The following is a 14,555-nucleotide window of genomic DNA, read 5'->3' on the forward strand; positions in this document are numbered from 1 at the left end:
GGCTACATGACACAGAGAACTTTAAGAGTCACTGCAGGGACAACTGGAAAGATTCACAAACACATGCAATGCACGAAACATCGAAGACTTCGATTACACCTTCCCTGGGCATACAGCATGCACTTAGAAGATATTTTGCTGCTTTTCAAATTTCCCTCATTGCAAGAATTGTTGCATTATTTTAGACATTTTTTTCAGAAATTGATTGTATCTCAGAATTTTAGGTTACATACAGTGCATCCGGACAGTGCATCCGGAAAGTATTCACAGCCTTTGCTCAATACTTTGTTGATGCACCTTTGGCAGCAATTACAGTATTTCTGAATATGATGCCACAATCTTGGCACACCTGTGTTTGGGAATTTTTGCCTATTCGTCTTTGCAGTACCACTCAAGCTCTATCAGGTTGGATGGGAAGCGACGGTGTAGAGCCATTTTCAGATCACTCCAGAGATGTTCAATAGGATTTAGTTCTGGGCTCTGGCTGGGCCACTCAAGGACATTCACCAAGTTGATGTGAAGCCACTCCATTGATATTTTGGTGGTGTGCTTTGGGTCATTGTCCTGCTGGAAGATGAACCGTCATCCCAGTCTGAGGTCAAGAGCACTCAGTTTTTATTCAGGATGTCTCTGTACATTGCTGCATTCATCTTTCCCTCTATCCTGACTAGTCTACTAGTTCCTGCTGCTGAAAACATCAACACAGCATGATGCTGCCACCACCACGCTTCACTGTAGGGATAGTATTAGCCTGGTGATGAGCAGTGCCTGGTTTTCTCCAAACGTAACACCTGGCATTCACTCCAAAGAGTTAAATTTTAGTCCATCAGATCCAGAGAATTTTGTTTCTTATGGTCTGAGAGTCCTTCAGATGCCTTTTGGCAAATTCCAGGTGGGGAGTGGCTTCTGTCTGGCCACTCTACCATACAGGCCTGATTGGTGGATTGCTGAACAGATGGTTGTCCTTCTGTAAGGTTCTCCTCTCTCCACAGAAGAATGCTGGAGCTTAGACAGAGTGACCATCCTGTAATTGATCCCCTCCCTGATTAAGGTCCTTCTTCCTCAATCACTCAGCTTAGATGGCCGGCCAGCTCTAGGAAAAGTCCTGGTGGTTCCAAACATCTTTAACTTACAGATGATGGAGGCCACTGTGCTCATTGGAACTTTCAGAGCAGCAGATATTTTTCTGTAACCTTCTCCAGCCTTGTGCCTCGAGACAATCCTGTATCAGAGGTCTACAGACAATTCCTTTGTCTTCATGCTTGATTTGTGCTTTGACATGCACTGTCAACCCTGGGAGCTTATATAGACAGGTGTATGCCTTTTCAAATCATGTCCAATCAACTGAATTTACCACAGGTGAACTCCAATTAAGCTGCTGAAACATCTCAAGAATGATCAGTGGAAACAGATTGTACCTGAGCTCAATTTAGAGCTTCACAGCAAAGTCTGTGAATACTTTTGTACATGTGATTTTTTAGGTGTTTTATTTTTTAAATAATGCACAACAATTTAAAAAAAACTTTTTTCACATTGTCATTATGGGGTATTGTGTGTAGAAGTTTGAGGAAATAAATGAATTTAATCTATTTTGGAATAAGGCTGTAACATAAAAAATGTGGAAAATGTGCAAGATATAAAACCATTACTGAGAGTAGGCATGGACCGGTGTAAGATTCTGAAGGTATCAAAAATATCACGCTTTCACGGTATTGTGATTACTGATCTAAAAGCTACTCTTTTTAAATGTCTGGGTAATAAACAACAACTTTTCCCCCATTGAACACAATATATTTTATTTTAAGAAACATTTAAAAAGTTTTGTAACAGTAATCTTTGAATATCTTTCTTTTTTTCTGAATATAAACCACTGCACTGTTTAGGTCTATAGCATGTTTGGATGTTGGTTTATTAGTGATTGGGTTTCCAAATATTTGATAAATTGTGGGCTGACCATAGCTTTTGATATGGAGGGTCCATTTCTGCCGGAGATACTGTTGCCCTAAAAACTAAATAAAATAGTTGTAAAAAAAACTTGCAAATAACGTATGTACGGTATAACAGAAATTGGGTAACACTTTATTTTCATGGTCCAATTGAGTATTAGTAGACTGTCTGCTTAATATCTGTAGATGCTGCTGCTAAAAAGACATTTAACGGACTATAAGAAACTTTGCAAGTACATGTCAAATTACACTAACCTTAACCCCAACCTAACAGTCTACTTATACTCTAATGAGAATCAGTTGACATGTATATGCAATGTGACTTAAATTCAACAAACGGACCAGCAAAATAAAGTGTGAGCAAAAATTGTAGCAGTTTTAAAACCCTGACTTTTCCAATCTACTGTAAACCTTGAAACCAGTTATCATCCCATGCCCCGTGACTATAGTACTATTTAAGTTCACAGCTGGGAGAAATAAAGTCACATGTCTGATAAAAATAAAATTTGGGTATAAGTGTGTGAGACTCTTGAGATATGCAAATGAAACCCTGGAAGTGTAAAGTGCAAAACCTCAATGAGGGCAGTTTTTCACTTTGACCTCATCTAGTCGTGCAGTCTAAGATTAGATTTATAGTCATTTCATAGAGACAGGTCTGGAACAACATGACGTAATTAAACAATGACAAGATTTTCATTTTTGAATGATCTCCCCTTTATGATATGCTCCAGAATGTGGGATTAATTACTATGCCATATCCCTTTATACACAATTTTTAGAAAACAAGTCAAACCTTTATCAAGAGCAATGAAGAAAGTTTTGTGAATAAAAACATGGATTTAAGATCCAAGAATCCAGCTATTGTCCAATGCTGTGCACATGGAAGGACGCACTAACTCTTAGGGCCCTTTTTTCAACCCAGGCTCATTCTGAAAACGTTCCTCTATATACATTTCAGAAGACTGTCAAATACGTCCCAAGAGCTATGTTTTTTTTTTGCTGTTTTTGTTTTCATGAATCCACAAAAGGCCGCTGTGTACGCTTTTTGAGATCTCAAATTTTTCTCACGAGTGTTATTCGCGCCTGCTGTTTTCTTGTAAATCCACCAAAGGCTGCTGTCGACCGACTGACAGACCCACTTTCCCCTTCCCTAAACCCAACCAATAGTATTTTAAAAATCACAGATTGACCCACCCACCTTCTTCCCTAAACCCAACAGACAAATTTACAAAGCAATTTAGAAAAAGAAAAGCCATCGTCTGATTTTTACTATGTTTTACCACATTCTCACCCAGTTATTTACTTGTTCATTTTATTTTTTGGCTTCTATTTTTGTCTTACCTACTTTCTGGAATCATTCTTCACCAGACTTGAACCTTGTCGTTGTGGTCAACTCCTCTCTGCGTCTCAAGTCCACCAATGTACATTGTGAGCTAACTGGACAAACTGGTAACAGCCGGAAAGCCGTATATACGGAGGTAAGCGGTGAGCTGGTAAGCGCAAAAAGGCAAGGGGTCTTACCGCCCCGTATCGTTCATTAAAAAAATTAAATGCAGCCATACATACTTCTGGCTACATAATTCATGATCTCCAGAAATGTATATAGGGCTACCTTTTCAGATTGAGCCTATGTTGCCAATTTTAGCCATCTAAGTGCATGGTCTGAAGCGCATTGTGCAGGTGTGTGCAAATCCACTTTAATAACAGGAAAAATGGTTGTCACTCCAGGCATATGGACTAAAAGTGTTGTCCCTGTTCTCTTAATGAGTCATGAATGTGTTTTGGGCTTGAAAAAAAACACACTCTTATCTCACCCATGACCTTTGAAAGCCAGTTTTGCTCGTGCCACTGTGGATTTGTAATTGTGGATTTTTTGCAAGTGCAAATTTAGACACTCACTTCGCCATAAAGAAAATTGAGGTTAAAGCTTGCAGATAGACCACCTATGAGGCAAGCTGGATTATATTGTAATCTATTTACTTTTAATAACTGACATGTTTGTGTGCTGCTGTGCATCTCTGTGTCTGTAATAAGCTCTTTAAAGGTTACACAAAATGAAAATTTGCATATACCGGCACTACCGGTCAAAAGTTTGGGGTCAGTACGTTTTTTAAATGTTTTAAAAAAAGCTTATCCTGCTCACCAAGGCCAGTGGCGCCTGCAGCGGTACAGCTGTATGTGTGTACCTATCATGAGAGGGTGGGAATTAATGCCGCTTTTTATTTATTTACATAATTTTAATTGATTATTAACCAGTATAAACTACGATATATTGACAAAGAAAGAATGACAACAAATAAAGGTGTGTGTTTGTATGTTTTAAAACATGTATGTACTTGCATGGTGGAAGATGGGTGAAGAAATCTATTGACTTTAGTATTGCTGGCAGTTTTTCCGCACACTAAAATTACAATTCAGATAGCTATTGTTTTAAACAAGCTTCAAAATGAGTACACGCTCTTTAGAACAGATAAACTTAATTGAGACATTTGACAAAAGGCCTAAAACTAATGAGACAAATACTGATCCCCCACACGGAGTGGAGACCGCAGTCTCATCAGCACCTGAGCCGGGGAAACTGTCTCTTTCAGACAGATCAGATCCCGCTGCTGCGCAGCCTCCTCACATGGAACAGCTACCATTCAAGGTGTTTTAAACAATCTGACAGACTGGCATAAATAAGCAGATATCTCCATTCTCACAACAAGTTTCTGAGTTTTCTCACCCTTCCAACCGAGTTTGTTGCACAGAGGTAATGTGGGAACATTTAAATTATGTGATTAAATGAATTCAATTGTAATTGACCGGAACAACATGGAAAACAGTTTAATATAGGCTTCTCTGAAACGGAATATTTCACCTTAATTTTATTTAGGCTAGATTATTATTTTATTTGACAATCCAGTTCGTGATTCGGCATTGTTGAAGCATAGCAGATTTGTTTTGAAGCACTTCACCTTAAATGTTTTTCTTTCGTTTCTAGGGTTCTTAATTGGGAATTCTTGCACTTACCTAAGCCACATAGCTTTGATATCAAAGAGCAATTTAATATATTGCATCAGGGCGTTCTATGGCACCTTTGAATCAATAACAAAAAATATTGCACCATTGACTTTAGGTTTCAGTTAGTCAATGTAGCAGTCTATTTCAACTGCCTCAAAATAGCCATTCGCCAACAATGCACCTGAACAAACCTCATTTTTATTTACTGTTTAAACAACATGGCAAAAGGCATGAAAATGATAACTGTGTCAGGCTGAAACTAGCGTAAAACACTTGCATCATATCTGGTGCTATATTGCGTCAAATGTATGATAAGGCCCGTAGAGCTAAGCACTAACTTTTGAAGAACAAAACCACAGTTCCCCACCTTGTGTATGCTCACCATTGTATTCTAACAGCAGCAAAGACCTTGGACTAATATCAAAGTGCTAGCTATACTGTAGCACAGTTAACTTACCCAATCTGTCTGTTGGTGGAAGGGGCTTGAGTGATGACTGAGCTGGACTGGGGCGAGGGCAGTGCCTGCTGAATCACTATACTGCTGTCATGGTTGGTCATTCTTGAGTGGGTCTGCTGGTGCTGGTTAGGGCCTCCCTGCCCATGAAGAGCGATATTCTGTTTAGAATTTGAGAGAAGAGTAAACACCATTGCAGGGCTAATATATAAATTAAACTACAAACCAAAAAAATCCAAGTTAAGCTCCAACTATTTTATTCCTATTCCTTGAAGTCAAGATTGAAGCAAAATTGAAGCTCATGTGCCCATGTATTATTCTTTTCTACCCACTTTAAGCAACAGCTATTCTCTTTTTTTATTACATGTTTACTGACGCAATGCTTATGCTGTGGAGTTTAAACAATCATTTATTGGTAACAAAAGCCATTAAACCACTACCAGGCTGGGAAGGATGTAACCATGTTTTCATGTTTATGTTCCTATGTTATGTATCCTACCATGTGAACATTGATTCAGAAATTGAGATTAATCAAACTAGCCAACGCTTCCATTGTTGCATTATGCAGTTTTGGCGGTCTATTGTGAATTGTAGCCTCGGTTTCCTGTTCTAAACTGACAGATGTGGCACTTCTGTGGTTTTCTGCTGCTGTAGCTCATCTGCTTCAAGGTTTAATGTGTTATATGTTGTTCTGCAGGCTTCAGCTGTAACATGTTGGAATTACTGTTGCATTTTTATCAGACAACCTCAGCCAGCCTTTGATTTTTTTTTTTCTTGGAGCATTTTCTGTTAACTCTAGAGATAGTTGTGGATGAAAGTCCAAGGTTCATTGGAAATACATGCTTCGGCCTGCATTTTTATGAAACCACAAAAACACACAAATATTTGAGTGCAGGCAATGTGACGCCAATAACTTTTGTTCATATGTGGTTGCAGTGCACACTTGTTTGATTTTGAAAACACTATTGGTTGGGTTTAGGTCAGTGCTTCGCTAGGTGGTCTGTTCGACAACCCCTGCCTACGCATGGACATGTACAAGAAGGAGGTTTATCTGAAACATTTAACAAATGTACACTAGGTAACACATTTACAGTGCCCTGTAGTGGATTGGTAATCTGAAACGTGTCTAGAAAGTACCTGGAGCAATTTACTTTACATTTCTCAAAAAATGAAAGCTAGGGCGCATAATTTAAACATACCTGGGCTCTAAAAAGACCAGATTATAAGCATTTTCTGAAAAACTCAGAAACACCAGACTAAAAATGTCACATTCAAAGTCTTCCCAATTCTGGTCCTTGGTTTAAAGTTTACAAGATAATCTTGACCATGACTACATGCCTAAATGCATTCATTAGCCGGCATGAGACTAACTGATTAGCTATTTGCATTAACAAGCATCTGAACATCTGTGTCTAATAAAATGTCTGGTGACTGTAGTAAACCCGTTCAAACTTTGACTTCATGCAGACTTTAAAGATGTGCAAAAGTGACATTTTATCAACTTTTTGCAAGCAAAATAATACAGTCTTTTGTCATGCAGCACAACTAAACAGATGTTACTTTCAAACTTTAAGCAGCTTTTCATATCTGTGCAGCTAAATTGATTCTGCTGTTGCAACTGTTGTAAACTATTTGTATTATAAAATAATTTGTGCTCACACAAATTTAAAAAATTTTAACGACTTGATTTTGCCTGTGAAAATTTGTTGGTGTTACGGTAAATGTGACCACACCTTTAAAAATGTGGAACAACAACTAAAAGGCAAAGCCTGAATTTCTCATTGAAAGTAATTTTAAGCAGCCTCTTTGGTTAAAGCCACTTAAACACATACTTGAGGTGTGAAAAAGGAGGTTTGATGGTCTGCGCTTTGTAAGTCGTATAGGTGTTAAAAAAAATGTGAATCCAAGCTTATGCATGCATTTCCTGTAGCAGACAGAGCAAGTCTCTGTGAAAGGTAAAGGAGAGAACTGTGCATCAAGGACCACTTCTAGAAAGCTCAACTTAAATTTTTAAAGAAAAATCAAGGTGAAGGCGAGCGACATGAACTCTTTAGCACTTGTTACAGTGGGAGAAATAAGTATTGAACACATATTTTTCTGACAAAACATATTTCTATTCATTTATTCATTTTTTTCAGCTTAGTCCCTTTATTAATCTGGGGTCACCACAGCGCAATGAACCGCAAACTTATTTAGCATATGTTTTACACAGCGGATGCCCTTCCAGCTGCAACCCATCACTGAGACACAAATTAGGTTATGTGTAATAAAATAAAATGACACAGGGAAAAAGTATTGAACACATGAAGAAAGGGAGGTGTAGAAAGGCAGTGAAAGTCCAGACAGCAGCTGAAATCTCTCAGTAGTTCTTCAGCAACCCTCCGCCCTTCGTCATTGTAAATTAATATTAGGTTCAGTCCAACATCTACATTATCAGGATGATAAAGATCAAACCAGGGTGGACATATATCAGCAAGACAATGATCCAAAACACAGCCTAGGAAACACAAATGGTTTCAGAAAAAGAAAATCAAGCTGTAGAATGGCCCAGCCAATCACCTGACTTGAATCCACTAGAAAATATAAAATAGAGATCAGATTTGGTAGACGAGACACACAGACCATCGAGATTTTTTTTCTTTGAAAAAAATCACCAAGCAATGCATGATTTCATTCTCCATATGAGAGGCGTCTTTAAGCAGCCATCACAAATTATTATTTTTTTATATAAAGTATTAAATACATTTCAATAGTTCTGTGCTTTCTCCTTGTGTCATTCCATCATTATTACACATAACTACTTTTTTATGATTGTATTGTTTGGGATTTTACCAAAATCTGGTTCAACTTCATGTCAACAACTCCTTTAGAAATATTATTCTCAGGAAAAAACATGACGTGTTCAATACTTATACTTCACTGCATCATTGAGGAGCTAAACAGCTGAACAGAAATGCATTTGTACAGCAGACTACTGCAATCTGGTGTACTTTACTTTACTGTTTTCCTTCAACACTTGATAATCACCAAAACAAATCATCACTAAAACATAACCTCATAATTTGATCAGAGTGGTGTCAGGAATTCAATTTAACAAAATCAACTGATCAATTTTGTAAGAGTGTATAGAGTGGCAAATAACTGCAGCCATGATTCCTTTTCACTTGTTTCTTTGGAATAAATGCTGGAATAATGCTAACTCATTTCTGGGCATTGGCCTACAAAAATACATGATGCATGCAGCACTCTATGACTTGACAATTAAACTATATATAATAATATTCTATTACAGGTGATTGTAAATAGTTATAGCCCACAAAGAGACATTTAATTGAACTAAAAACACATCTTTTAAGGGCATAAGATTTTAGACAGATAAACCATGTTCCACATTTGACTTTAGAACCTTTCTCTTAAGACAAACACAGTGAATTCTTTGAAAAGCTCTGGGCAATATCTCCAGCTCACCTGTCTTCGCCTGAGCTCAGCAAAGTCCTGCTACAACCTGCTGCTTGCTGACTTGGCATAGTGCACTAAACCTAAACCTCAAGTGTAAACTCCCCAGATTAACGCACACCATTAGTTTATCTAGAGAAAGGCTGTCTTACAGACAGTACTGTGATGGTCACTGAACCCAGGCAAAATAGTCATTAGAGGTGAAGGTGTTTGCGTCATTATCAAACTGTGGCGATGTGTGATAAAAACATACACATTAGTGTGGTTATTATCACCATGGCTTCAAAAACACCTTCCTTTAGTTATCAATTTTAAACATGACTTTGAAAAACCTCCTTTATGGTAAGAAAATGTACTTTAACCTCCTAGGGCTTAGTTACCACATACATGGAGAGCACATTTTAGCTGTCATCCTGCAACTGTTTTGCAGCATATGAAATTTCCCAAACACCATTTTTAACTGTCCAAAATGGGAAAAAAAAATTGTTTTTACTCTCTGACAGTCAAAACATGTTCAAAAAAATGTATATTATATATATGCATTAGAAAACAGTCAGGAAAAAAGTGTTTTATGTAAATTAGGACCATGAGTCCACATATATGGAAATTATTTTTCTCCAAAAGTGCATCATATCAAAAGATGATACTTAGGTTTTATTCTAATTAAGTTCCAATAATTCTCAAATAGCAAAGAGAAATAAAACTGCATGTAAAAAAACACCTTGGGCCTTGAGAGGTTAAGGTTTGCGCTTCAAAGCTTTAAGTGAGCTACACATTGCATTTTACCTATATGCAGAGTTTGAGATTAGCATCTTGCTAAGCTAACAGTAAAATCCTGATAGGAAAACAGCTTAAAGGAGCTGCACTTTTACTTGTTTTAATTTAACTGTTTGCATACTTACATAAAGAGTATCCCTAATTAAAAAAATGGCCTAAATCAACAAATCTAAAGTACCTAACAACATGTTTGTCAACAAATGAATGATGCTATATTGAGGCATTAAAAGAATCAAAAACATTTTCAGCTTGTCCACCTTTGACTAATTACACAGATCACTGAATACACATTTGACTTTTTACTATAAAGGGTCCAGTGCAGATCGCGTTAGTTATGCACCTATGAAGGTCCAAAGAGCATACACATTGCTTAAGACAGACAGGATGTACAGCAATACACAAAAATCTTTACATATGAAAAAAAATTAAATAATTAAAATCTTACAAAACTAATATTTTTTACGTGAATATAAATACCACTACATCCATGCCTTCCTTTTGTCTGGGGCTTTTTTCAGTTTATTCATGACAAATTGCATTTGTATAATGTAATTATTATTAGCATCATTATTTATTATATGCATATTTATATTTCTTTTAATAAAAACAAGTTTAGATTTGTCCACCTGTCAGGTTTTGCAGTCATATGCATCACTATATGGGGCATAAGAACAGGACGTGTGTTTGGATATTACTCAGTTGTTTGACCAAACTTCATTATTATTATTCATTTATCCATTTGCTGGAACTGAATTTAGAAATAGTTTTGAAACAAATCTTTGCGCTTAACAAACTCAATTAAATATTTAGGCTAATGGATGTCTTTAGTGGAGTGCGTACAACACCGTTTACTTATCCACTAAAGTAAAGGAGTAAAGTAAAGAGTAAAAGTAAAGAGGCTGAATGAAGGGGGCTCATTCTCCATCTTCGCGATGCAGATGGTTTGTTTTGTTTTCTCACTAGTGAAGCATTTAGTTTTTCCACTTACACTTAAACTGGATTTGGACATACCCTTAATGCTTTTGCCCCATGCGCTTTAGACTTTGCGCCTAGATCGTTAAAATAGAGCCCATTATGTCAAATATTTGAAACAGTATGGTACTCATACTTTACTAGTATTGCATACCAAAACACATTTTATTTTAAGCTGTGTAACATGGGTTTGTTTATTCAGTAGCACTTGTGCATCATAAGGTGTGACTCACACCAACCTTTCTTGAAATAAAACTGTTAGGAGCATTTATTAAAATAGTGCCCCTACCACAAGAAAAACGTAATGCTCTATGCTCTTTAATCTATGTAAAATTTGGGATTAGTGTAGCTCAATTTGTAAAGCATTGCATTATAACTGCACAAAAAAAATTCTTCAATTATATAACACATGCTTGTAAAAATGTGTACCTTGAATAGATTGTAAATTGTGTTTGAAGGCTTTGCCAAATGCATAAATGTAAATTTAACTTCTATAAATTGTAAATTCTAAAAAGCCCATTCATTTTACCAATTGGTAATATCCTCCATACACTACATAATTTCATGATGGCACATTGCTGTTATTATTTGGTAATATTTCGTGAATTGTTTAAGTTTGTTCCTCGGCACTGTCGCTACTGCCTTGCTTAATTTAGGACTTCAGTGTTTTGGCTTTCAGCAATGACATCAACATTACACTGAACCAAACTAATCTGAACTTCAACTATGAAAACTAGACTGAAGCAGTTTCAATTTACTTGAACTTCATGTATGTTATACGGTGGCCGGGAAGTGCAAAACAACATTACAAAGTGTGCAACACTTTTACGAAGCTCAAGACAAATTTTGAAAAACATTTTTACCTATCATAAGACACAGTTACATTGGAAAAACGATTTTACCAAGAACGAAACAAATTTACATTTTAGAAAAAAATTTCTAAGATGCAAAACATTTTTACCAGTCCCAAAACAGATTTACAATGACAGATTCTTTATGGAAAGGGAATGTACCACACACAGGAAGTGACGCGGATTGTACCACACACCGTAAAATATCAGCTCGTATGTGACTTTGTAGACACAGGTTAACACGAGTCCAAAGATACGGGTTAACAAGAGTCTACAACTAAAAAAATCATGGTTTGCCCAACTGTGATAAAACATTGTTTTGTCATTTAGAGCTATTCTGAGAAAATATCAGTGTGAGAGTATGTAGAAACATGTAAACGCGTGTACATGGAAACAAGTTAACATGTGTTCACAACCAAAACACATTTGTTGACTGATAAAGATATCAAAACCAGCCCCAACATGTACTCTGGAATAGCTCAGTTAGAAAGGTTGATTGATGCATGAGCTGAACATTGTGACTTGGGTTCGAATCCTGTCGATGGCATGTAAATTAGAATTATTTCTTTACATTCTTTTTGGTTATATACTGTTCTGGCTCACAAATAGTAAAATTAATAATGTTTACAATGACACTGACACCAAGTAATAAGAATATTTATTTGGTATAAACTTTATTTACGCCATGTACTCCACAGCACGAATTTACCGCATTCACTACCAATGACAACACTTTTCCCCGCGTCACTTCCGGTGTGTGGTACATTCCCTTTCCGTAAAGAATAATGTTAAGCTGCTTTCACTCAATTTACATTGTAAAAAGCACTATAGAAATAAAGATGAATTAACTTGAATTTAATTATTTGAGCCAGCAGCTAGCTCTATGTAACTCTCACGTGGTCGCCCACTAAAGCTAAGCAGGGCTGCACTCGGCCAGTACCTGGTTGCTGCCGGAAGTGGTGTTAGTGAGGCCAGCAGGGGGTGCTCAACCTGTGGTCTGTGTGGGTCCTAATGCCCCAGTATAATGAAGGGGACTCTATAATGCTCAGTGAGTGCTGTCTTTTGGATGAGATATTAAACCAAGGTTTCTCTGAGGTTGTTAAAAATCCCAGGATGTCCTTCAAAAAAGAATAGGGGTTTAATCCTGGCCAAATTTGCCCACTGTCCTCTGTCCATCATGGCCTCCTAACCATCCCCATTTCATAACAGGCTTTATCACTGTCTCCTCTAAATATCAGCTGGTGTGTGGTGCGCAATATGGCTGCCGTCATGTCATCCAGGTTTGGTGGTTGAGGAGACTCCCCCCAAAAAGCGATTTGAGTGTCCAGATAAGCACTATATAAATGTAAGGAGTTATTGTTGTTGTTATTATTATTATTATTATTATTATTATTATTATTATTATTATTATTATTATTATTATTATTATTATTATTAATCTGGCTGCACGGCCTACTGGTTGAAGCTTGCATCAAGTTCAAATCATTAATGCTTGGTTACAGAACAGCCACTGGCTCTGCAATTGCTCTTGAAAAACTGATTTGTGACAAAACAAGTGTGAATGCCAGGTTTAATCGATTCTATATCCCAGCTGACAAACTGTGACTACAGAAAAAAAATCCTGAGCCTTAGGGAAGCCTCTTACACCAGAAGCAAGACTATGGTGCCCTAAATCCTTCTGTAGACACAGGTCAAGAGTGTGTTATTGTCTAGGTGAAAGGTGATATTCAGACAAACAATGCTCTTCATGAACACAGCTGTCAATCTGTTAGAGGCTCAGATGCCAAATCTGATCTCTGGGTGTATCTTTACCTGATTCAGCCACAGAATCTCCACCTGCCTGCTGCATGTGTGTGCATCAGTGCAGAAATGAGAGTCTTCTGTATGCCACTGTTATGGTGGATGGTGTAATATTGACAGTAATGAGCATGCCAGAATAACCTCACCTGTTTACTGTCCTCCTCCTCTTGAGCCTTGCAGAACTCCTGCTCGATGGAGCAATCCAGTTCACTGAAGAGACCCACCTCCTCACAGTTCTTCAAGAAGCGCGTCGGGGTCGGCGTCTGATCTGGAAACATTTAGAAGGGTTTTTTTAACTTAAGTCATGTGAACCTATAGTGCTAAAATTTTAAGATAAATTAAAAGCAGCGTCACGGTAATAAAGAGGAAACAATGACAGTCAGAGATGCACACTTCAAATATGGGAAAAATTCTGAAAAGAAAATTGTGTTATTTCACTCAACTTAGTTCATATTCAATAAAATCATCCAATTATGAAATACATTTAAATCAGCAACAGTATAAACAGCTCTACATAAAGAAAATAATGTGGTTATTCAGTTGATTTGTCTATTTTTGGACCCTAAGTCCATGTAAATAGACATAAAATGTCAGGTCACTTTTTTTTTCTTCTTGTTTAAGCAGCATTTCACCTAATTTAAAGCCTGCAGTCCCAGATATTCGACTTTTGTCATCCAATCAAATGGAAGTAAAGCTCTGCCTGTTGTCATTTGAAAAATAACCACTTCATTGAACAGAAACATGGCAGCAATTTGTTCCAAACTTATAAGTAAGCATCATCACCAAGTGTTTTATTCACATTTATTGATATGTTTGCCAATATTTCAAAGATTCTATAAAGAAAAGAAGGATTTTGTTTACTAATCAAATTTAAAAAAGAATTATATAGTTGTAAGTGTCACATGTCTGGTGTGTGTGTTATGTGGTGTCTCTTGTGTTCGATTCCATGTGTGTTTGTTTATATCATGTGCCCCCTTTGTTCTGTTTCCCACTAGGTGCGTTCGACTTGCAGTGCTTCGCAGCCAGATCGAAATCTAATTTTGTCCGGATTGATGCTGCGCCGATGCCATGTGACTGTCACATGTGGCATCAAAGTACCGTGACAGTGCTCTGAGATCAGACGACTGATTCAGCCGGTGCAGCATCTGAAGAGCGACTGCTGCACCTGCGATGATGACACAGATATAACACGATTGGCTGAGTTCACCGCATGACAAAGGTTCAGGTTCAGGTTTATTATTGGACAAATTCCATCTCACAAATTTCAAAACAAACAATTAAATTTATACCATCTCT

General features: G+C 37.2%; 1 protein-coding gene across 1 annotated transcript in view; it reads right to left on the reverse strand.

Annotated features, from left to right (window-relative positions):
- creb5b (cAMP responsive element binding protein 5b) overlaps positions 1–14,555 on the reverse strand; it is a 174,428-nt gene that overhangs the window by 125,621 nt on the left and 34,252 nt on the right. The window contains exons 4-5 of the mRNA XM_056476159.1: positions 13,406–13,527; positions 5,407–5,564 (exon numbers count right to left, since the gene is read on the reverse strand). Of these exons, the coding sequence (XP_056332134.1) occupies positions 5,407–5,564; positions 13,406–13,527 (280 nt within the window). The remainder of the gene's footprint in view (positions 1–5,406; positions 5,565–13,405; positions 13,528–14,555) is intronic.

This window comes from Danio aesculapii, chromosome 16 (assembly GCF_903798145.1).
Source record: "Danio aesculapii chromosome 16, fDanAes4.1, whole genome shotgun sequence".
In the NCBI taxonomy this organism is placed as follows: Eukaryota; Metazoa; Chordata; class Actinopteri; order Cypriniformes; family Danionidae; genus Danio; species Danio aesculapii.